Source organism: Anastrepha ludens, chromosome X, assembly GCF_028408465.1.
Source record: "Anastrepha ludens isolate Willacy chromosome X, idAnaLude1.1, whole genome shotgun sequence".
Taxonomy (NCBI): domain Eukaryota; kingdom Metazoa; phylum Arthropoda; class Insecta; order Diptera; family Tephritidae; genus Anastrepha; species Anastrepha ludens.
In genome coordinates this window covers 83,663,041-83,685,331 of record NC_071503.1, presented here as the reverse complement: position 1 = coordinate 83,685,331, position 22,291 = coordinate 83,663,041, and the positions used below count along the sequence as shown (strand labels likewise).

Sequence of the window (22,291 nt, the reverse complement as noted above, 5' to 3'; positions counted from 1 at the left end):
AGGCTTTGGCGACCCTCTCGCACACCAAGAGTAGTTTCTTGTGGTGCGACTGGATGAGGTCAGTGTTGACCTCACGGTAGAAGGCCTACCTAGCTGCACCCATTACCCCATATAACAGTGCAAGAGCTCTGGGTCTTTAGGGACCGCCTCTGTGGCTTAAGCGCGTTGAAAGGGGCCACGTTATTATGTGACAGGAGTTCAAGTAGACCTAGGACCGGTCTTATAGTATCATCTCATCTCACTGTGACGGGACTTGAGCAATTCTGTTGCCAAAACCTGGTAGCGGCTGAGGTGTGTTACAGAGGTAGACGCGGATGGACGAAGTGTGTGATTGCATCTGCTTATTTTCCTTACGAAGCTCTGCAAGGGCCACCACCCGGGAAGGCCACTAGTCTCGTGAGATTCTGTGATCGGCGCAATTTGGGCCTCATCCTATGTTGCGATGCTAATGCCCAGCATACAATCTGGGGCAGCAGCAAGTGCAATGGACGGGGCTCTCGGCTGTTCGAGTCTATCGCTTCCTCTTGCCTAGATATACACAACAACGGCAGACAGCCTATGTTTGTTACTGTTGGAAGGTAGGAGGTGATTGATCTTACCCTATCAATTTAAAAACTTGAATGGTCAATCAAGAGCTGGAGAATCCTTGCCAAAGATTCGTGCTCAGACCAAAGGTATATTGAGTTTCAGTGTGGCGAGGAGGCACCAATGCCATTGCCCTCTAGAAACCCCAGAAAAACAAACTCATAGAAGTTTGGGGGGCGTTGCGGGGCTTTAACGCATGACCTCTTTCATGCTGAAAAGTCTCGAACGGCTAGTGGAGTTGCACATGCGTCAGAAGTCGCTGAAGGTTCACCCGCTCCCTCCATTTCAGCATGCCTATCAAAGCGGTAAATCCTGCGAGTCGGCACTGCAAAACCTTGTTGCTAGGGCAGAGCGGGCCATCGACAGAAGAGACTACGCTTTGGGCATCTTTTTGGATATAGAGGGGGCTTTTGATAATGCCACTTTCGACAATATGTGCAGCTCTGCCAGCAGACATGGTGTAGACCGGGTGCGGGTGAATTGGATTCATTCCATGCTAGCCCAAAGAATCGTCACGGTGCCGGCGGAGGAGGATCTGCTAGTGTCGTCCGGGGTTAATAGAGGCTGTGCCCAAGGTGGTGTGCTGTCTCCATTGCTCTTATGAACATCAGTACAAAAGTACAGAAAACTCTGGATATGATTGACACTTGGTGCTGTGCGCAAGGGCTATCGGCAAACCCCACCAAAACTTGATGGACTCGTTTTGCCTAAGCTAAAAGGAGTCACAATCCAGCTATCCAAAGCATTCAAATATCTTGGAGTAATCCTCGATAGTAAACTTCTTTGGAAGTCACACGTTGAAACAAAGACATCCAAAGCACTGACAGCTTTTTGGCAGTGCAAACGTGTCTTTGGGAAAACGTGGGGTCTTTCTCTTAGCAAGGTTCTATGGATCTACACGGCTATGATAAGACCTATTATGAACGATGCATCAGTGGTCTGGACTCTCTCGTGGGAGTCAGGAGGACTTTATCGAGACTACAACGTACTGTGGCCATCTGTTGCACCGGAGCTTTTCCGACTACTTCAGGCCCAGCAGTAGATGCTCTGATTGGTTTTCCACCACTTGATGCTTTCATCCAAGGAGAGGCCTGGAAGACCATCTGCAGGCTGGAACACAATGGGAACTGGTATGGCCCCTGTTTGGCATTGCAAAACAGAGAAGGCATGGACTTCGATCCAACGATTTTCTCCATTCTTGAATCCATGGACTCCGTGGAATCCAGCAGGACAAAACTGCTCTTTGCTCTTGGAATGCATGCATCTGTGTTTCAAGCGGAGGTGTATGCGCTTGAAGAAGGGATGAACTTTGTTGTGGAAAACGGATGGAGAGGCAGATTTATATGTGTCTGCAGCGACAGCCAAGCTGCGCTCATGGCCATAGACCGCCCCCCAACCACATCAGGAGTAGTCGAGTCTTGTAAATCTAGGCGGAACTATGTCGGTAGACATAACAGCCCGATGGTAACATGGGTTCCGTGATACGTGGGTATCGTGGGATACGAGACCTCTGACTCCTTAGCTAAGATGGGCTCTGAGGATAAGTTCTTTGGCCCGGAGCCTCTTTTGCCACTCCCTTCTGCGGCCATCAAAGTCAAGGTTAGCAAATGGGTTACTACAACCCACAAGCGAGCTTGGTAGGCTGAGAGAGGCTGCAGATGGCCTTAACTGATGTTACCTGTCATGTCCAATCGACTGTAGCAAACCCTCCGTCATTGAGCAGAAGGAAGTGCAGACAGCTGGTTGGACTGATGACGGGCCACTTTCTGTGGGCGAAGCACATCCGCAGGGACCGCAGGGACAGCACCTTAGAATGTCAAGGTATAGCTGTCCGGTCAGGCGATGCCGAGTTCGAAATTTTTAATACATATCAGAGTGAAAACGGATTGGTAGTAGGTGACTTCAAGGAGCATCACGTCCTTTGCCATTCAAGCCTACCCAATAATCGTAGGGGACATCAAGTGGCAGAGCAGATAGACGATTCGATGCCCCCACTAGGGTAGTGGGCAATTGCAGCAGCTCGCCTGACATCACAATTGCTAGCGCCGGTTGGATAAATAACATAACCTGGCGACCTATGCCTGGTGATCAGAGAGGACCTAGCGTGCAGCTTGGTTTCCTGGACCGCAGCTATTTTGATACTGTGCCGGCTCATGAAGTCAACTATCTCGTCGACCTTACTCGTGAATCCGTTACAGTTGCATTGTAGAAGCTTGAAGCTTCTAGGTATGGTCGTTGTACACGGGGGCCGAGGGTCGCGTGGGGTTGCCTACGTTGGGCCTGCTGCGCAATCCACTGTGGTTGTTGCGGCCTGATGGTGGTGGGCGGCCGCGCCTCCGGGGGCGGTAGTGGGTTCAGAGCTCTGCAGCAGGGGGGCAACGTAGTCAGTTGTCCTCTCACGGGTGGTGCGCAGGCCGGAACATTCCAGGGGGAGTAGTAGCCGTGGAGACATTGGACGCCTGCTGGCGGGAGCAATACCTGGCCACATACCGTGTGGACCACTCCCTATGGGTCTTAAGGCCTGAACAGGGCTTAAGGTGGCTCCACCCGTTGCACTTGTTACACCTAACCGAGGTGGAGTTTGGATGAAGCCGTTTATGGCAGACGCAGCCAAAGAACACTTCTGGCAAAGGGTTGGATTCAATTCCAGCCCTGAGGAAAAGCATTTGGAGCAAGGTTGCTGCGAGGAGTTACTTGTGTGACGTAAGGGGTGGGGTGATGTGCTGTTCACTAGACAGGGATAGTTTACTGGGGCGGCAGCCCTTGGTCGGGAAAAACCCGAGTCATTCCGGTAACGTAGAACCGCCTGCCATGGGAATGAAGCAATTTTCCATCGCAAGTAATAGTTTGGGCCGGAGTGACCGCTGATGGACTCTCTCCAATCGTTTTTATCGAGCCTGGTGTCAAAGTGAATGCGACTTATAATCGGGAAAATGTTTTAGAAGTTGCTTTAGAGCCGTGGACACGCAAACATTTCGGTCGTAGACCATGGACGTTCCAACAGGACTCGGCACCGTCTCATAAAGCTCCTGTAACCAAGAATATTTAAAAAATCGTGTTCCACACTTCATTTCGTCCACACAATGGCTTTCGTATTCGTCAGACGCAAATCCTATTCCATCTGGTCCATTTCGGATAGCAAGGTGAGGACTAAAAAATATGCCAGTATGGATGCGCTGAAAACAGCGATTATACGAGAATGGGCCAAAATACCTCAAGATCACATTCGTGCAGCATGCAACTAATTTTTTGACCGTCAAGGCAAAAGGGTGTCATATCGAGCTAAAGTGAATATATGTTAAAATTGTAATCATTTTTGAACAATTTTGTCTTTGAAATCTGTAAAAACTAATTTCACACAAAAAAGTTATGGTGTTTGGAATAGTTTATATAGTTCACCCTGTACATGACATTTAACCGTCGACACTCCCGCCAGGGCTGAAGAAGTGGTCCGCGAACTGTCTGAGTGGTCGGCACTCGTCAACTTCTATATATCGAAGCTCCCCCTTCCACCAGAGGAAGTCTCCGCCGATATCTACTGTAAACGATCTCAAAATTTGTGGAGTAACCTTCGACAGTTTGCTCCCTTCTCTGCGCATACAACCGCAACTTTCCGCAAGTCCAAAATCGCAACAAGTTCCTAAAAGCGTTAGCCGGCCGTATATGGGGCAAAGACAAAGAAATGTTGCTGGCGAAATTTAAGGCCGGCCGGTTCTAAACTACGCTGCGCCTGTCTGGTAACCTGGAACTAGTGATACACAGTGGACAAAACTTCAGACATGCCAAAACACGACTATGCCCCCACTACAACACCTACATAACGAGGCACAGATGACCCTATGAAGAAGCACAACAGTTATTCAGCAAAAAGTTACTACTAGGGTGCTGCCGTAGGTTTCACCCATGTACACACCTGCTTGAACCAGAGCAGCCACCCAGGCACGTGCAGACACACTTGTTTAAATACGAATGTCCGACGAGATCCACGACACAACAGTTCGACCACTACTGGACCAGACAGTATATAGACAATCAACGACATTAACCGGAAAACACTTAGCAACCCGAATGCCGTAACCGGAGCCCAACCACCAGCCATAGCAGATGAAGAGCTCTAGCTACCCCGAGAGACCTGCGTAACCTTGGCACAATTACGTTCCGGATACTATAGCTACCTATCCAGAATTGACCTCGACATACTCAACATATATCCCCATCAAACCTGCGCATCTAACACCCCTCTCTCTCTGGGCTCAACCTGTCGAAACAGCAAGTCTCCTGGGCCTACGGTTAGATAACCTAGCCGAAGACGACCGATAATCTACACTACACTGACAGGCTTAAGTATACTGCTAGAACAACAGAGCCCATAATGGGCCAGTCATATTTCTGATTGATAAATCTAATAATATTGCTTATATAATTGATGTTGCGGTTCACCTTAACAAGAACATGCAAAAAACATATGCAGAAAAGATATCTAAATATTCTAAACTAGATGTCGATGTGAAACGAAAGCGGAAGCTATTGCCAATTATCATCTCAGCTCATGGACTACTGCATATACATTTTGCAGACAACGTTAAAACAATTGAACACCCACAATCTCTCATTTTTCGATATACATAAAGCAGCTTTACTTAATTCTTGTCTATAGTTCGAAGCTTTTTACAGTAAACGTTTTATTGTTTGTAAAGTTGTTAATTATTTTACATTTCTAGTTGTAATATTTTGTACAGAGCTTGCAGGTAAGCTGCCGCCCAGTTATGTAAATTACCCCCTTTTTGGGATGCAATAAGTAAATACAATAATATAATAACAACAACCAGTCTAAGTTCTCAAGGTAGTAAAAATATCACTACGCAGATTTCTCCAAAATTTTATAAGTAATGCTTATGTATCAATAACTAAAAAACCATCCAACAATACTAAGCTACGAATGCATTCCCATGGCAGCCGGTTCTACGTACCGGAATGACTCGGGTTTTTCCCGATCAAGGGCTGCCGCCCCAGTATATTAGCCCTGTCTAGTGAAACCCATATCATCCCACCCCTTACGTCACAGGAGCAAACTCTCGCAGCAATCCTGCTCCAAATACTTCTCCTCAGAGCTGGAATCGAATCCAACCCTGGGCCAGAAGTATTCTACTGCTGCGTCTGCCACAAACGGCTTCACCCGAACTCCACCTCGGTTAGGTAAAACAAGTGCAACGGGTGGAGCCACCTTAAGACCTGCTCGGGTCTTAAGTCACATAGGGAGTGGTCCACACGGTATGTGGCCACGTGTTGCTCCCGCCAGCAGGCGTCTGATGCCTCCACGGCTAATACACCCCCTGATAGGCCAGCACTACCAACCGCCACCACTACCCACACCTCCACGGTGAGGAGCCTATCGGAGCAATACAACTCCCCTTCAACCCCTCCCCTTCCTTCCTGCTCCAACCCCAGTGCGTGGACAAACCAGCAGCTCCTGGTCCCCCGCACAGTCTGTTCCGTGTGCCAGGCCGTAATACGTCGGAATCTGGTATCAGTCCAGTGCAATTCTTGCAATGGCTCGTGCCACTTTCGGAGATGTTCCGGCCTGCGCACCACCCGTGAGTGGACAACTGCCTACGTTGCCCCCTGCTGCAGAGCTCTGAACCCACTACCGCCCCCGGAGGCGCGACCACCCACCACCATCAGGCCGCAACAACCACAGTGGATTGCGCAGCAGGTCCAACGTAGACAACACCACGCGTCCCTCACCCCCCGAATTACACTGACCTCACCGAGAAGCTTCAAGCTTCTCCAATTCAACTCTAACGGACTTACGAGTAAGGTCTACGAGATAGTCGACTTTATGAGCCGGCACAGTATCAAGATAGCTGCGGTCCAAGAAACAAAGCTGCACGCTAGGTCATCTCTGATCACCAGGGATGGCTATAACGTGCACAGACACGATCGCGAGCGAGACAATGGTGGTGGCCTAGCGTTTATAGTCCGCCACACTGTGCAGTATCGTCTTATCGATGAAGGAATCGACCGCAGGGACAGCACCTTAGAATGTCAAGGCATAGCTGTCCGGTCAGGCGATTCCGAGCTCGAAATATTTAACATATATATACCCCCTGTCACCTGCTGCCCGGCAGGATGTCACCCTGATATAGGTGCGCTCATCAGAGGTGAAAACCGATTGGTTGTAGGTGACTTCAATGCGTATCACGATCTTTGGCATTCAAACCTGAAATATGATGGTAGGGGACAGCAACTGGCAGAGCAGATAGACCATTCGACATTCGGCACAGTGAACGACGACGCCCCCACCAGGGTAGTGGGCAATTGCAGCAGCTCGCCTCACCTAACTTTAGCTAGCGCGGGTCTGATAAATAGCATAACGTGGCGACCTATGCTATCGCTTGCATCAGACCATCTGCCCATTATCGTCTCGATTGAGAGACCTGCGGACTTTGTTTCCGCGAATCACCGGTCCTACTTTAACTTTAAAAAAGCTAATTGGGCCGGCTTCACGGAATTCACCGAGGACACCTTCGCCGATCTTCCCATCCCCACTGATGTGCGCGTAGGCGAACGCGCATTCCGCAAGGGGCTCAAAGCTGCTGCGGCTCGCTTCATTCCAGCTGGAAGTTATAAGGACATCCGTCCTCATTTCCCAGCCGAAGCAGCCAGTTTAGCAAACGAGCGTGACCACCTACGCCAGGCCGATCCCGGGGATCCCCGCATAAGGGATCGCAATTTGGAGATCCGGCAACTGGTAAACCAGCATAAGCGGACTAAATGGGTTGCACTTCGTCGGACCCGAAGAGATGCGCGAGCTATTTTAGCCGGCTTTTCATATTGCATCCTCCGGGCGACAGAACCAAACGTCGTGTTACCAGAAGGCTGCACAAACTGACGAACGACAGTGCGCCACTTACTTTCTCCGGTGATGAGGTTCAGGGGGCCATCAACAAGTCGAAATCATCGAAAGCCATTGGCCCTGACGGATTAAACGCGCTGATGCTGAAGCATCTGGGACCCCTGGGAGTAGGATTCCTCACAAGGGTCTTCAATTTGTCCCTGACCACTCTCATCATCCCTGACAAGTGGAAAGCAGGGAGAGTGGTCCCACTACTGAATCCCGGGAAACCCGCCAACCAAGGGGAGTCTTATCGGCCGATAACTCTCCTTTCCCCAGTAGTGAAGACAGTTGAAGCCCTCCTACTCCCACTCTACACGAAACACCTGGCCACTTTCTGTGGGCGAAGCACATCCGCAGGGACCGCAGGGACAGCACCTTAGAATGTCAAGGTATAGCTGTCCGGTCAGGCGATGCCGAGTTCGAAATTTTTAATACATATCAGAGTGAAAACGGATTGGTAGTAGGTGACTTCAAGGAGCATCACGTCCTTTGCCATTCAAGCCTACCCAATAATCGTAGGGGACATCAAGTGGCAGAGCAGATAGACGATTCGATGCCCCCACTAGGGTAGTGGGCAATTGCAGCAGCTCGCCTGACATCACAATTGCTAGCGCCGGTTGGATAAATAACATAACCTGGCGACCTATGCCTGGTGATCAGAGAGGACCTAGCGTGCAGCTTGGTTTCCTTGACCGCAGCTATTTTGATACTGTGCCGGCTCATGAAGTCAACTATCTCGTCGACCTTACTCGTGAATCCGTTACAGTTGCATTGTAGAAGCCAATTCAACTCTAACGGACTTACGAGTAAGGTCTACGAGATAGTCGACTTTATGAGCCGGCACAGTATCAAGATAGCTGCGGTCCAAGAAACAAAGCTGCACGCTAGGTCATCTCTGATCACCAGGGATGGCTATAACGTGCACAGACACGATCGCGAGCGAGACAATGGTGGTGGCCTAGCGTTTATAGTCCGCCACACTGTGCAGTATCGTCTTATCGATGAAGGAATCGACCGCAGGGACAGCACCTTAGAATGTCAAGGCATAGCTGTCCGGTCAGGCGATTCCGAGCTCGAAATATTTAACATATATATACCCCCTGTCACCTGCTGCCCGGCAGGATGTCACCCTGATATAGGTGCGCTCATCAGAGGTGAAAACCGATTGGTTGTAGGTGACTTCAATGCGTATCACGATCTTTGGCATTCAAACCTGAAATATGATGGTAGGGGACAGCAACTGGCAGAGCAGATAGACCATTCGACATTCGGCACAGTGAACGACGACGCCCCCACCAGGGTAGTGGGCAATTGCAGCAGCTCGCCTCACCTAACTTTAGCTAGCGCGGGTCTGATAAATAGCATAACGTGGCGACCTATGCTATCGCTTGCATCAGACCATCTGCCCATTATCGTCTCGATTGAGAGACCTGCGGACTTTGTTTCCGCGAATCACCGGTCCTACTTTAACTTTAAAAAAGCTAATTGGGCCGGCTTCACGGAATTCACCGAGGACACCTTCGCCGATCTTCCCATCCCCACTGATGTGCGCGTAGGCGAACGCGCATTCCGCAAGGGGCTCAAAGCTGCTGCGGCTCGCTTCATTCCAGCTGGAAGTTATAAGGACATCCGTCCTCATTTCCCAGCCGAAGCAGCCAGTTTAGCAAACGAGCGTGACCACCTACGCCAGGCCGATCCCGGGGATCCCCGCATAAGGGATCGCAATTTGGAGATCCGGCAACTGGTAAACCAGCATAAGCGGACTAAATGGGTTGCACTTCGTCGGACCCGAAGAGATGCGCGAGCTATTTTAGCCGGCTTTTCATATTGCATCCTCCGGGCGACAGAACCAAACGTCGTGTTACCAGAAGGCTGCACAAACTGACGAACGACAGTGCGCCACTTACTTTCTCCGGTGATGAGGTTCAGGGGGCCATCAACAAGTCGAAATCATCGAAAGCCATTGGCCCTGACGGATTAAACGCGCTGATGCTGAAGCATCTGGGACCCCTGGGAGTAGGATTCCTCACAAGGGTCTTCAATTTGTCCCTGACCACTCTCATCATCCCTGACAAGTGGAAAGCAGGGAGAGTGGTCCCACTACTGAATCCCGGGAAACCCGCCAACCAAGGGGAGTCTTATCGGCCGATAACTCTCCTTTCCCCAGTAGTGAAGACAGTTGAAGCCCTCCTACTCCCACTCTACACGAAACACCTGGCCCCAGCCCCACATCAGCACGGTTTCCGACTAGTACACAGCACCACCACTGCACTCACCGCCATAAACAGCACTCACCATCAAAGTTCAAAGCAGAGAAAGATTAAGCAAGGCGTACCGCAGGGTGGTGTCCTTTCTCCCTTGCTGTTCAATTTCTACCTCTCGAAGCTCCCCCAAGCACCAGCGGTAGTTTCCCTGATCTCATACGCTGACGACTGCACGATAAAGGCGTCGGGCAATGACATCGATGGCCTGTGTTCCAAAGTGAACAACTACCTCACCGACCTTTCTCGCTCTTTTACTGCGAGGAATCTCCAACTTTCCCCCACCAAGTCCACGGCGACCCTTTTCACCACCTGGACAAAGGAGGTCAAGCTATCCCTTAAGGTAAAAGTCGATGATACACCAATTCCGACGGTAAATAAACCCAAAATTTCGGGTGTAACCTTTGACAGCTTGCTCTCCTTCTCTGCGCATACAACCGCAATTGCCACAAAAGTCCAAAATCGCAACAAGGTCCTCAAATCGCTGGCCGGCAGCACTTGAGGCAAAGACAAAGAATTGTTGCTTTCGACATTTAAGGGAATTGGTCGGCCGGTTCTTAACTATGCTGCGCCTGTCTGGTCGCCTGGAACTAGTGATTCGCAGTGGACTAAGCTACAGACTTGTCAAAATACCGCTATTCGGACAGCGACCGGGGGCCTCCTGATGTCACCCACCCAACACCTTCATAACGAGGCACAAATGCTCCCAGTACTGGAGCACAACAAATTGCTCAGCAAGCAGTTCCTGCTTGGATGCTACCGCAGGTCTCATCCCTGCAGACACCTGCTTGAGCCTGAGCCGCCTCCAGGCACGTCAGGAGACATCTCCTAGACTACGCTGACGAAATCCAGGACAAAACTGACCGTAACCTACTGGACCGGACAATATTTAGACAGTCAATAAACGACATTCACCGGGAGACCGTTACCACCTTCTTGAACTCCCGTCCTGTGAATGCCGTAATCGGAGTCCAACCACCACCTATTGCAGATGAAGAGCTCCAGCTTCCCCGTGAGACTCGTGTAACACTGGCACAACGACGTTCTGGATACTGTAGCAGGTTAAACTCCTACATATCCAGAATCGACCCCAACATACCAAACACATGTCCGGCATGTGAAGGTACCCCGCACGGCACTAACCACCTCTTCACATGTCAGCATGTTTCCTGGGCCTACCCTTATATGAGCTAGACGAAGACGAACGATGATATGCCTACACTGACAGGGCTACCTATGCTGTTAACAACAACAACAACTAAGCTACGAAGAGACAAGGGCGAAGAAATTAGCAATTAAATGGTATATCAATAGATTTGTAGGCAATTAGGGAAATAATTAGTATAATGCAACACGCTTTGAAAAAAGTATGGAAAGCGGCATGTAGAGCACCCTCAGGGGCTTTTAGTTTTTAAGTATTTTTCTGTTAAAATTGTGCAATTTAGCGAAAAGATGATGTTGCCATACACTTCAAATAAGAACAAAGTCCGTATGCAGAGACGATCACTGCACGGATGTTTGTAAATCTGCAGTTTGTTTTGCTTTAGTTTTTTATGGAAAAAAGCGTCGCTGGAAAAACGAATGTAAAGTGAAACGTCAAAGTAAAAACTATATAAAATGGACGCCGGTAAAGAAAACAGGTTTGTAGACATAATTCTAATACAATTTTTGTTAAATATTATTAATTATGCATTCATATTAAAAACAAAAACGTGTGTTCATAAACGCTTTGTCCTCTTTTTACTTATTATAAAATATAATACCGAAATTCGCATGCTTATTGCTACCATAGTTTTTTGAAACCTCAGTAAACGTCGTTTACGGATTTCCTCCAACTGTTTATTACTAGCAGTTGATGCGTTTGCATTTAAGTTTCATTGAAATATTTGAAATGAAAACAAATAAAAAATCCAAGTGACGATATATTTTATGAATTGAAGTTTAGAAAAATATATATTATAATGTGAACTATAGTGAAGTTCCCGAAGGCACTTTGAACGCAAATAATTGCAAAACTATTATTTTCAGAATATTATGAGTTATAAAGATTGTTTCTGAACTACTCCTTAACATCTCCACCAAGTTTCATTAAATAAATCATTCTTCTTAATCGGCGTATCCATACTGGTTGTTCGCGATTACATAACATCATTCTGATCTTAGTCGTCCGGTTGTCAGGTCATATTATTAATGATGTCATTATATTTTTGTCTGTTTCTCGCTGTCCCTGTTAGTTCACCGATTGTTTTGAGACCTGTCCCCTCTTTGATATTGTCTAGCCACGCCATTTTCTTCATACCAATTCCTCTTTGTCCTTCAATTTTTCCTTGCGGGTGCAGAGCTCTGCAGCAGGGGGCAACGAAGTCGCGTGTCCACTCACGGGAGGTGCGCAGGCCGGAGCACCTCCGAAAATGGCACCAGTCACTGCAAGAATTGCACTGGACAGTTGTCAAGTTCCGAGGAACTACGGTCTGACACACGGAACAGACTGTGCGGGGGACCAAGAGCTGCTGGTTTGTCCCCGCACTGGGGTAGGAGCAGGAGGGTTGTGGGTCAGAGGGGGAGTTGTGTTGCTCGTGGGGGCTCCTTACCGTTGAGGTGTTGTTGGTGGCGGCAGTGTGACGTGTCGGCACTGAGGGGCCGCCTGTGAGCGGGAGCAAAACGTGGCCCACCCGTTGCTCCTATTACACCTAACCGAGGTGGAGTTCGGGTGGGGCCGTTTGTGGCAAATGCAGCAGCAAAATACTTCTGGTACGGGGAGAAAACTTGCTGCAATGAGTTGCTCCTGTGACGAAAGATTAGGGGTGGGATAAGGTACACTAGACAGGGCTAGTTTACTGGGGCGGCAGCCCTTGGTCAGGAAAAGCCCGAGTCAGTCCGGTAACGTAGAACCGGCTGCCAACAGTATAGTGTTGCCGGATGCCTGCAAATGAACACAAAAATATGAACAACAATGAAGTATCAGGTCAGTCCATAAGTTCGAGGGTCTTTTAAAGGTGGTTTTAAAATTTAAAAAAAAGATGTTTAAAGTATTTATTAATTAATAATATATTTTCCTTCATTATTTACAATGTCTTCCCAACGTTTAGGCAAATTTTTAATTCCCTGCTCAAAAAATTTTTTGTCGTTGGAACCAAAATACGCTTCGATATCCCTTTGTATAGCTTCTTTTGAGGAGTAGTTCTTGTTACTCATATGGTTTTGAAGTCCACGGAAAAGGTGATAATCACAAGGTGCAATATCCGGAGAGTATGGTGGATGAGGCATAAGCTCCAGTAGGAGCTCGTTCATCTTGCCTAATGTTTGCCTTGCGGTACGAGATCTTGCGTTGTCGCGGTGAAACAAAACTTTGCGTCTATTCACTAAAGACGGTCGATTTTTTTAAGTGCCTCATTCAGGTTTGAGGGCTGATGGGAGTAATAATCAGCAGTTATGTTGTTGTTGTTGTTTTAACAGCATAGGTAGCCCTGTCAGTGTAGGCATATCATCGTTCGTCTTCGTCTAGCTCATCTAGGGGTAGGCCTAGGAAACATGCTGTTTCGACAGGTTGGGTCCAGAGGGAGAGGGGGGTTAGATGAGTCGGTTTAAGGGGGCATGTGAAGAGGTGGTTAGTGTCGTGCGGGGTACCTTCACATGCCGGACATGTGTTCGCTATGTCGGGGTCGACTCTCGATATGTAGGAGTTTAACCTGCTACAGTATCCAGAACGTCGTTGTGCCAGTGTTACACGAGTCTCACGGGGAAGCTGGAGCTCTTCATCTGCAATAGGTGGTGGTTGGACTCCGATTACGGCATTCACAGGACGGGAGTTCATGAAGGTGGTAATGGTCTCCCGTTGTTGTTTTTGACTGTCTAAATATTGTCCGGTCCAGTAGGTTGCGGTCAGTTTTGTCCTGGATTTCGTCAGCGTAGTCTAGGAGATGTCTCCTGACGTGCTTGGGAGGCGGCTCAGGCTCAAGCAAGTGTCTGCAGGGATGAAACCTACGGTAACATCCAAGCAGGAACTGCTTGCTGAGCAGTTTGTTGTGTTCCACTACTGGGAGCATTTGTGCCTCGTTATGTAGGTATTGGATGGGTGACATCAGGAGGCAACCGGTCGCTGTCCGAATAGCGGTATTTTGACAAGTCTGAAGCTTTGTCCAATGAGAATCACTAGTTCCAGGCGACCAGACAGGCGCTGCATAGTTTAGAACCGGCCGACCAATTGCCTTAAATGTCGAAAGCAACAGTTCTTTGTCTTTGCCCCAAGTTCTGCCGGCCAGCGATTTGAGGACCTTGTTGCGATTTTGGACTTTTGTGGCAATTGCGGTTGTATGCGCAGAGAAGGAGAGCAAGCTGTCAAAGGTTACACCCGAAATTTTGGGGTTATTTACCGTCGGAATTGGTGTATCATCGACTTTTACCTTAAGGGATAGCTTGACCTCCTTTGTCCAGGTGGTGAAAAGGGTCGCCGTGGACTTGGTGGGGGAAAGTTGGAGATTCCTCGCAGTGAAAAAGCGAGAAAGGTCGGTGAGGTAGTTGTTCACTTTGGAACACAGGCCATCGATGTCATTGCCCGACGCCATTATCGTGCAGTCGTCGGCGTAGGAGACCAGGGAGACTCCCTCTGGTGGTTAGGGGAGCTTCGAGATGTAGGAGTTGAACAGCAAGGGAGAAAGGACACCACCCTGCGGTACACCTTGCTTAATCTTTCTCTGCTTTGACGTTTGATCGCGAAATATCACTGACGAGTGCCGACCGCTCAGATAGTTCGCGGACCACCTCTTCAGTCCTGGCGGGAGTGTCGACTGATAAATGTCATCTAGTAGCGTGGAGTGGCTGACTGTATCGAAAGCCTTCTTCAAGTCCAACGCTACTAGGACAGTCCTCTCGCAGGGGCGGTTTTGGTTGCCCGCGATTTACCCGGGCGTTTATGGCGGTGAGTGCAGTGGTGGTGCTGTGCACTCGTCGGAAACCGTGCTGATGTGGGGCTGAGGCCAGGTGTTTCGTGTAGAGAGGGAGTAGGAGGGCTTCAAGTGTCTTCACTACTGGGGAAAGGAGGCCGATAAGACTCCCCTAGGTTATTGGGTTTCCCAGGCTTCAGTAGTGGGACCACTCTCCCTGCTTTCCACTTGTCAGGGATGATGAGAGTGGTCAGGGACAAATTGAAGACCCTTGTGAGGAATCCTACTCCCAGGGGTCCCAGATGCTTCAGCATCAGCGCGTTTAATCCGTCAGGGCCAATGGCTTTCGATGATTTCGACTTGTTGATGGCCCCCTGAACCTCATCACCGGAGAAAGTAAGTGGCGCACTGTCGTTCGTCACTTTGTGCAGCCTTCTGGTAGCACGACGTTTGGTTCTGTCGCACGGAGGATGCAATATGAAAAGCCGGCTGAAATAGCTCGCGCATCTCTTCGGGTCCGACGAAGTACAACCGTTGAAGGTGATAGCCACCTTGTCGTTGTGCTTCGTCGGGTTTGACAGGGACCTAACGGTGGACCAGATCTCACTCACCCCAGAGGCGAGGTTGCAGGTCTTCAGGTGCTCAACCCATTTAGTCCGCTTATGCTGGTTTACCAGTTGCCGGATCTCCGAATTGCGATCCCTTATGCGGGGATCCCCGGGATCGGCCTGGCGTAGGTGGTCACGCTCGTTTGCTAAACTGGCTGCTTCGGTTAGGAAATGAGGACGGATGTCCTTATAGTTTCCAGCTGGAATGAAGCGAGCCGCAGCAGCTGTGAGCACCTTGCGGAATGCGCGTTCGCCTACCCGTGAAGCCGGCCCAATTAGCTTTTCTAAAAATAAAATAGGACCGGTGATTCGCGGAAACAAAGTCGGCAGGTCTCTCAATCGAGACGATAATGGGCAAATGGTCTGATGCAAGCGATAGCATAGTTTGCCACGTTATGCTATTTATCAGACCCGCGCTAGCTATAGTTAGGTCAGGCGAGATGCTACAATTGCCCACTACCCTGGTGGGGGCGTCGTCGTTCACTGTGCTGAATGTCGAATCGTCTATCTGCTCTGCCAGTTGCTGTCCCCTACGATCATTTGGCAGGCTTGAATGCCAAAGATCGTGATACGCATTGAAGTCACCTACAACCAATCGGTTTTCACCTCTGATGAGCGCACCTATATCAGGGTGATATCCTGCCGGGCAGCCGGTGACAGGGGGTATATATACGTCTGGTTTGGTTCCAGAAAGGCATATTAAACAATACCGGTCATATCCCACCAAATAGACAGGAGAATCTTCTTGGGGTGAAGGCCATCTCTAGGGGTCGGTTCTGGTGTTTCATCTTTATCTAACCATTGGGGTTTGCGTACAGGATTATTGTTAAGGATTTAACCTCTGAGCTATCATATCGACTGTCAAATTTGGCTCAGCTTCCACGAGTTCGAGCAAGGCGTTGGAGTTTAAGACTTCAGGACGACCAGCGCGCGGGGCATCCTCCACGTCGCAGTTACCACTTCGGAATTTTGAAAACCATTTTTGCGCAGTCTTACATTCACGGTATCCTCTCCGTGAACAGCGTTTATTTCTGCAGCAGCAGTTGTTGCATTTTTACCACTTTCATCCTTCTATTCGTGCTTCTATCCGCGATTAAAATCACTTGTTGAATAAACAATATATCAAAGAAAATATAAATAGTTCCGTTACATTCCGCGAATAATTTTTTGTATGCAAAAATCGTACAGAAGTGAAACTATGGGTAATATTCGCACGAACTTATGGACTGACCTGATACTTGCATAACATAATACAGACAATAGCATTGTTTTTATTTTAAATTTCCTGCTGCAACGCAGGGGGGGTTTATAGAGGGGTGTATCCCCATCTTAAAACTGAAAACCGAACGTGCCGGAGGCTTAAGTTTTAAAGTAATTTAATGTTAAAGAAAAATTGGTGTTGCCATACACCTGAAATAAAAACGAAGTTCATATGCAGGGATGTTCAGTGGAAGGTTCATTGTAAAACTGCAGTATTTTTTGCTGTAATTTAAAATTGAGAAATATTTTTGAAAATTAAAACATACAACTCAACGAAACTTAAAACAATTATATTAAGCGTATCAAAAAAGATAATAAAGTAATTAAAAGCCAAAAATTACGGTTTATAAGTGTATTGTATTGCTTCGATCAGTTTTACAAAGGGGTCCTAATGCCTTTTATAAACAGATTTTCTCCACAAAAATTCGATTATCATGTCTGCAAACCAAATGGGGTGGTCGTAGTTATCTTTATTAAAGAACTCGATTGCTTACACCATACTGTTGTCATTCCAATCTTCTTCTTATTCGCGTTTAAAATTGGAAAGTGATTGTATAGACAAATGCATTTGCATTTAATTTTAATAAAAATAATTCGAATATAAGGATAAAAAGAAGTAAAAACAGGCGTGTGAGTGTATATTTGGTGAATTTTAGTGAAGTGTTAAAAAATATATAGTGTAATGTGGCAAATTATAGTGAAGTTCCCGAGGGCATTTTGAAGACAAATAATTACGAAATTACAATATTATTTCCCGAATAATTTGGAGTTATAAAGAGTGTTTCTTAACACCTCACTAGCATCTCCCCCACGTTTCATTAATAAAGACATTATACAGTGCACTCGCGGTAACTCGAATAGCCGCTAAGTCGAACGACGTGCTAACTCGAACACATTTTTTCCCCTATTGACTTCTTTGTAACTCGAACAATAAAAAAGTGCTATAACTCGAACAAAAAAACAAATTTATTTGTACACACATTCTTTTCAAACATGTACATTTTGTACATAGATACATATGTAATATATTAGTATATGTATATAAATTATATGTATACTAGTGTATTGTCCATATGAATATTTCGGCGTTAATATCCCGTTAGTTTTCTGGGAACAACATTTTGCATTGACCAAATTGCTTTAAATTTGTCATTTGTAGTATATCAGTGCACGTGAGTAATTGATCGTAAAAGGTTGAAGTGTTTAACATTAAAAGAGAGGGCTGAAGTCCTTAACAAAATTAAACGTGGACGTAGTGTTACTTCTCTAGCGAAGGAATATGGGGTAGCCAAGTCCACCATAAGTCTTATAAAAAAGAAAGATAAGGCAATTTATGGCTTGCACTAACGCTACCGGCAACCATAAGCTTAAACTTCTCGTTATTGACAAAGCAAGAAATCCTCGTGTTTTCAAAAATTTTAACTGTCCGGTGGAGTACGAAAATTCCAAATCAGCCTGGATGACTTCGGCGATTTTCAAAGACTGGTTTCATAATTCGTTCGTGCCGCAGGTAAAATCCAGATTCATTAAAACAATTTTTTTAACCAAGTTAAATGACTTTAATATTTAGGTAAGAAAAAATTTGAAAGATGGGGATTACCTGAGAAGGCTCTTCTTCTAATTGATAATGCCCCATCACATCCCAACGAAATCGAATTAAAGTCCGAGGATGGTTTAATTTTAACTATGTTTATGCCGCCGAATGTGACACCATTGATCCAGCCAATGGACCAAAATGTAATTCGTATAACGAAACTATACCACAGAAATTTTCTACTGGCTTCCATTTTCAACAATCGATCGAAAAATCGATATCGATGACTGTTTTTTTAACATAGCACACTCAATTGATAAGTCGAACAAATTCGATAAATCGAACAGCGCCTGTTTTAATTAGTTCGAGTTATCGCGAGTGCACTGTAGTTTGCCAAAATTGCCCAATAGACATTATTCTAAATTCCAGCCCAATTAAGAATTAATAGGAATATTTAGCGTTAGAAATATTATACTTCTTTTTTGCATAAGCTTCAAAAAATTACCTATTTCAGACGCTTATTTCACTTAAATACAAACACAGAAAAGTAACAATATTCACTTATAAACATTATTTATTAAATGAATATTCGACTTAAAGCTATTATTACTAAACAATACTCCAAAGTCTATTAAAATTCTATTATTACAAATGTTCTTCTAAACGTTTTTAATACCGTGCAGAATAAATGTGAGGAGCGAACTGTCAAACGAACGATGAGAGAGAGAAGAACAAAGCGAAATAAGAAAAACCCAGTGAACCAAAAGCGAGCCATTCCTTTATTATTTTTATTATTTATAGGGGCGGTTTTTTGTTTCCAAATATATATACATGTTACAAAAACAAATATTTTACAAATACTGAAAATTTGGAATAAAAATGGCGCGATTTTTAGTCCAAATTTACGCCTGCGGCGCTTTTCTACTTTCAAATATACAAACATGTTACAGAAACAAATATTTTTACAAATACTGAAAATTTGGAATAAAAATCGCGCAATTTTTAGTCCAAATTTTTGACTGCGGCGCTTTTTTGATTTCAAATATACATACATACGTGTTACACAAAAAAATTTTTATAAATAGTGAAACAGTGCAAAATCGGACAATTTGTAGCCCAAAATTTTCGCCGGCGGCACTCATAACTTTTACGATAAAAGTGCTATGAATTATAAAACCAAAGTTAAATGCTTGCTGGGTTGATGACTGCTGTATACACTTCTTTTCAACTGTACAAACTGCACATGCGGTCGGAAAAAACCTCATTTTTAAACTTCTCCTGGGGGTTCTATAGGGCCCCTTGGAGGTTAGGACTTTCACAGTTATAATCGTGTGACCCTGCTCTTTCTAATGGGCGTGGTAAAACGCCCCCTCCCCCTCCGCCCCCTATACAGATATATCCTGGTAGTAATGGAAAGTTTTGGCTGGAATTTAGAACAATGTATATTTTGGAATTTCTGGCAAACTATAATGTTTTTTTTAATGAAACTTAGTGGAGATGTTAGTGAGGTGTTAAGGAACACTCTTTATAACTTTAAATTATTCGGGAAATAATAATTTTTTAATTATTTACATTCAAAATGCCCTCGGGAACTTCACTATAATTTGCCACATTACACTCTATATTTTTTAACATTTCACTAAAATTCACCAAATATACACTCCCACGCGTGTTTTTACCGATTTGTATGCTAATATTCTAATTATATCTATTAAAATTAAATGCAAATTCATTTGCCTATGCAATCACATTCCAATTTTAAGCGCGAACAAGAAGAAGATTGGAATTACAACAGTATGGTGTTGCCGGATGCCTGCAAATGAAAACAAAAATTAAGTACTTGAGTTTAGTGTTAATGATGGGAATGGGGGTTATTGTGCCTGCTTACTACATACACGCATATGACGTTTTAATTTTGGGTTCAATGGTTTTAACACGGAAAGGAGTTTTACGCAAAAATACTGAGCATTGCGTAGCCGGAGTTGGACTGATGAGGGTAATTTTTTTGAAGCGCGGCCGAAGGCCGCCCACGCGAAAAGGAGTTCTACGCAAAAATACTGTGCATTGCGTAGCCGGAGTTGGACTGATGAGGGTTATTTTTTTGAAGCGCGGCCGAAGGCCGCCCACGCGAAAAGGAGTTGTACGCAAAAATACGGTGGATTGCGTAGCCGGAGTTGGACTGATGAGGGTTATTTTTTTGAAGCGCGGCCGAAGGCCGGCCACGCGAAAAGGAGTTCTACGCAAAAATACTGTGGATTGCGTAGCCGGAGTTGGACTGATGAGGGTTATTTTTTTGAAGCGCGGCCGAAGGCCGCCCACGCGAAAAGGAGTTCTACGCAAAAATACGGTGGATTGCGTAGCCGGAGTTGGACTGATGAGGGTTATTTTTTTGAAGCGCGGCCGAAGGCCGCCCACGCGAAAAGGAGTTCTACGCAAAAATACGGTGGATTGCGTAGCCGGAGTTGGACTGATGAGGGTTATTTTTTTGAAGCGCGGCCGAAGGCCGCCTACGCGATAAGGAGTTCCACGCAAAAATACTGTGTTAATTAATTTAATTTAATTTTAATTACTTTATTATTTTTTGTGATACGGTTAATATCATTGTTTTTAAGTTTAAATGAGTTGTATGTTTTTATTTTAAAAATTATTTCTCAACTTTAAATTACAGCAAAAAATACTGCAGTTTTACAATGAACCTTCCACTGAACATCCCTGCGTGCGAACTTCGTTTTCATTTCAGGTGTATGGCAACACCAACTTTTCGCTAAATTATAGAACTTTAACATTAAATTACTTAAAAACTATAAGCCTCCGGCAGGTTCTGTTTTCAGTTTTAAGATGGGGATACACCCCTCTATCACCCCCTTTTTACCGTTTTTTCCAAAGCGATATACATTATACTAAATTCTAGCGAAAGTTTTGCCTTACAAACGATTAGAACATAGAATTTTAATAAAATTCATAGTATTATTGAGTCAAAATAGCTTTAAATCAAATCTTGAATTAATAAACACTGTTTAAAAGGGAATATTGTTACTTTTCTGTGTTTGTATTTAAGTAACATACGCGTCTTAATGGTAGTTTATAAAAAGCACTATAAAACAAAAGGCTGATATATGTTATCAACATTTGTGTGTTATAATTTTTATATTTGGTCCGTACACTTAGATATTATAAGCAACTTTTTCGTGGTAGCAATGGAAAATCAACCTTAATTGTTTGGTTTGACCTATATATAACTCCAGGAATTAATCAACACCACAAAATGAAAAATATTAATAATAAATCGCAACCTTTTTTTGTTTTAGTTTGAAAATTGACTGATGAACTAAAAGATCTGTACTTACAGTGCTCTACCTGACGTCTTAGCTCTCGTGAAAATTCGTGTAGGAATTTATGCAAGGTGTCTTGAAGGAGCTCCAACGGTGTTGCTTGTATGACATGATAGCCAATAGTTTGGCAAATTTGTGCGACAGCTATCCGCAAAAGTTCACGCATATATTGATCAGCCATTATTGCTTGTTTTTGCTGACGACAAATAGTTCTTGCATAAATCTCTTCTTTCGGTGGATACTGAGGTAGAAACTTTGAGGTAGTTCGAACAACTAAGATGTTATATCAATTTCCACTTACCTCGCTCAAGTCAATTATACGAATACTTTTCCACCCACAGAGTATCCAACCACAAATGAACTACAAATAATGCACTTGCAAAAAAACCAAATCATGGCTTAATTTACACACCAGAATTACAGAAATTTCTTACATTTGCAAGATGTATTACATAAAAGCTCAAAACCAATCGACCAATAGCTTGTTCACATACCTTATTTCAAAAACCCTACACCGCGTCCTTCACAAAATGTGAACCAACAATTTTTACCGGATAGTGGAAAAGATCATCGATAATAAGAATACTCGATAACTAAGTGCACTTTTGAAGAGAAATATTTCCATATTCCATGGCAAATTGAGTAATGCTGAAAACAGTGAAGCCCGTAAACGCAATTCCGACTCAGCTGTTCCATCAAACTAATGAGGGCTAGAATTTAGTATAATGCCGATCGCTTTGGAAAAAAACGGTAAAAAGGGGGGTGATAGAGGGGTGTATCCCCATCTTAAAACTGAAAACAGAACCTGCCGGAGGCTTATAGTTTTTAAGTAATTTAATGTTAAAGTTCTATAATTTAGCGAAAAGTTGGTGTTGCCATACACCTGAAATGAAAACGAAGTTCGCACGCAGGGATGTTCAGTGGAAGGTT

General features: G+C 45.3%; 1 protein-coding gene across 6 annotated transcripts in view; it reads right to left on the bottom strand.

Moving 5' to 3' along the window:
- Positions 1-22,011, bottom strand: part of LOC128869592 (transcription initiation factor TFIID subunit 3-like) — a 48,556-nt gene extending 26,545 nt beyond the window's left edge. For 2 of the 6 annotated variants that reach the window (XM_054112160.1, XM_054112163.1), the window contains exons 1-3: positions 21,856-21,984; positions 21,663-21,736; positions 21,377-21,602 (exon numbers count right to left, since the gene is read on the bottom strand). In XM_054112160.1, the coding sequence (XP_053968135.1) occupies positions 21,377-21,542 (166 nt within the window). In that variant the 5' untranslated portion in view covers positions 21,543-21,602; positions 21,663-21,736; positions 21,856-21,984. Of the gene's footprint in view, positions 1-21,376; positions 21,603-21,662; positions 21,737-21,795 lie in introns of those variants that run through there. The other 4 variants (XM_054112165.1, XM_054112162.1, XM_054112161.1 and 1 more) reach the window with 4 other exon arrangements.
- Positions 22,012-22,291: the final 280 nt, after the last annotated feature.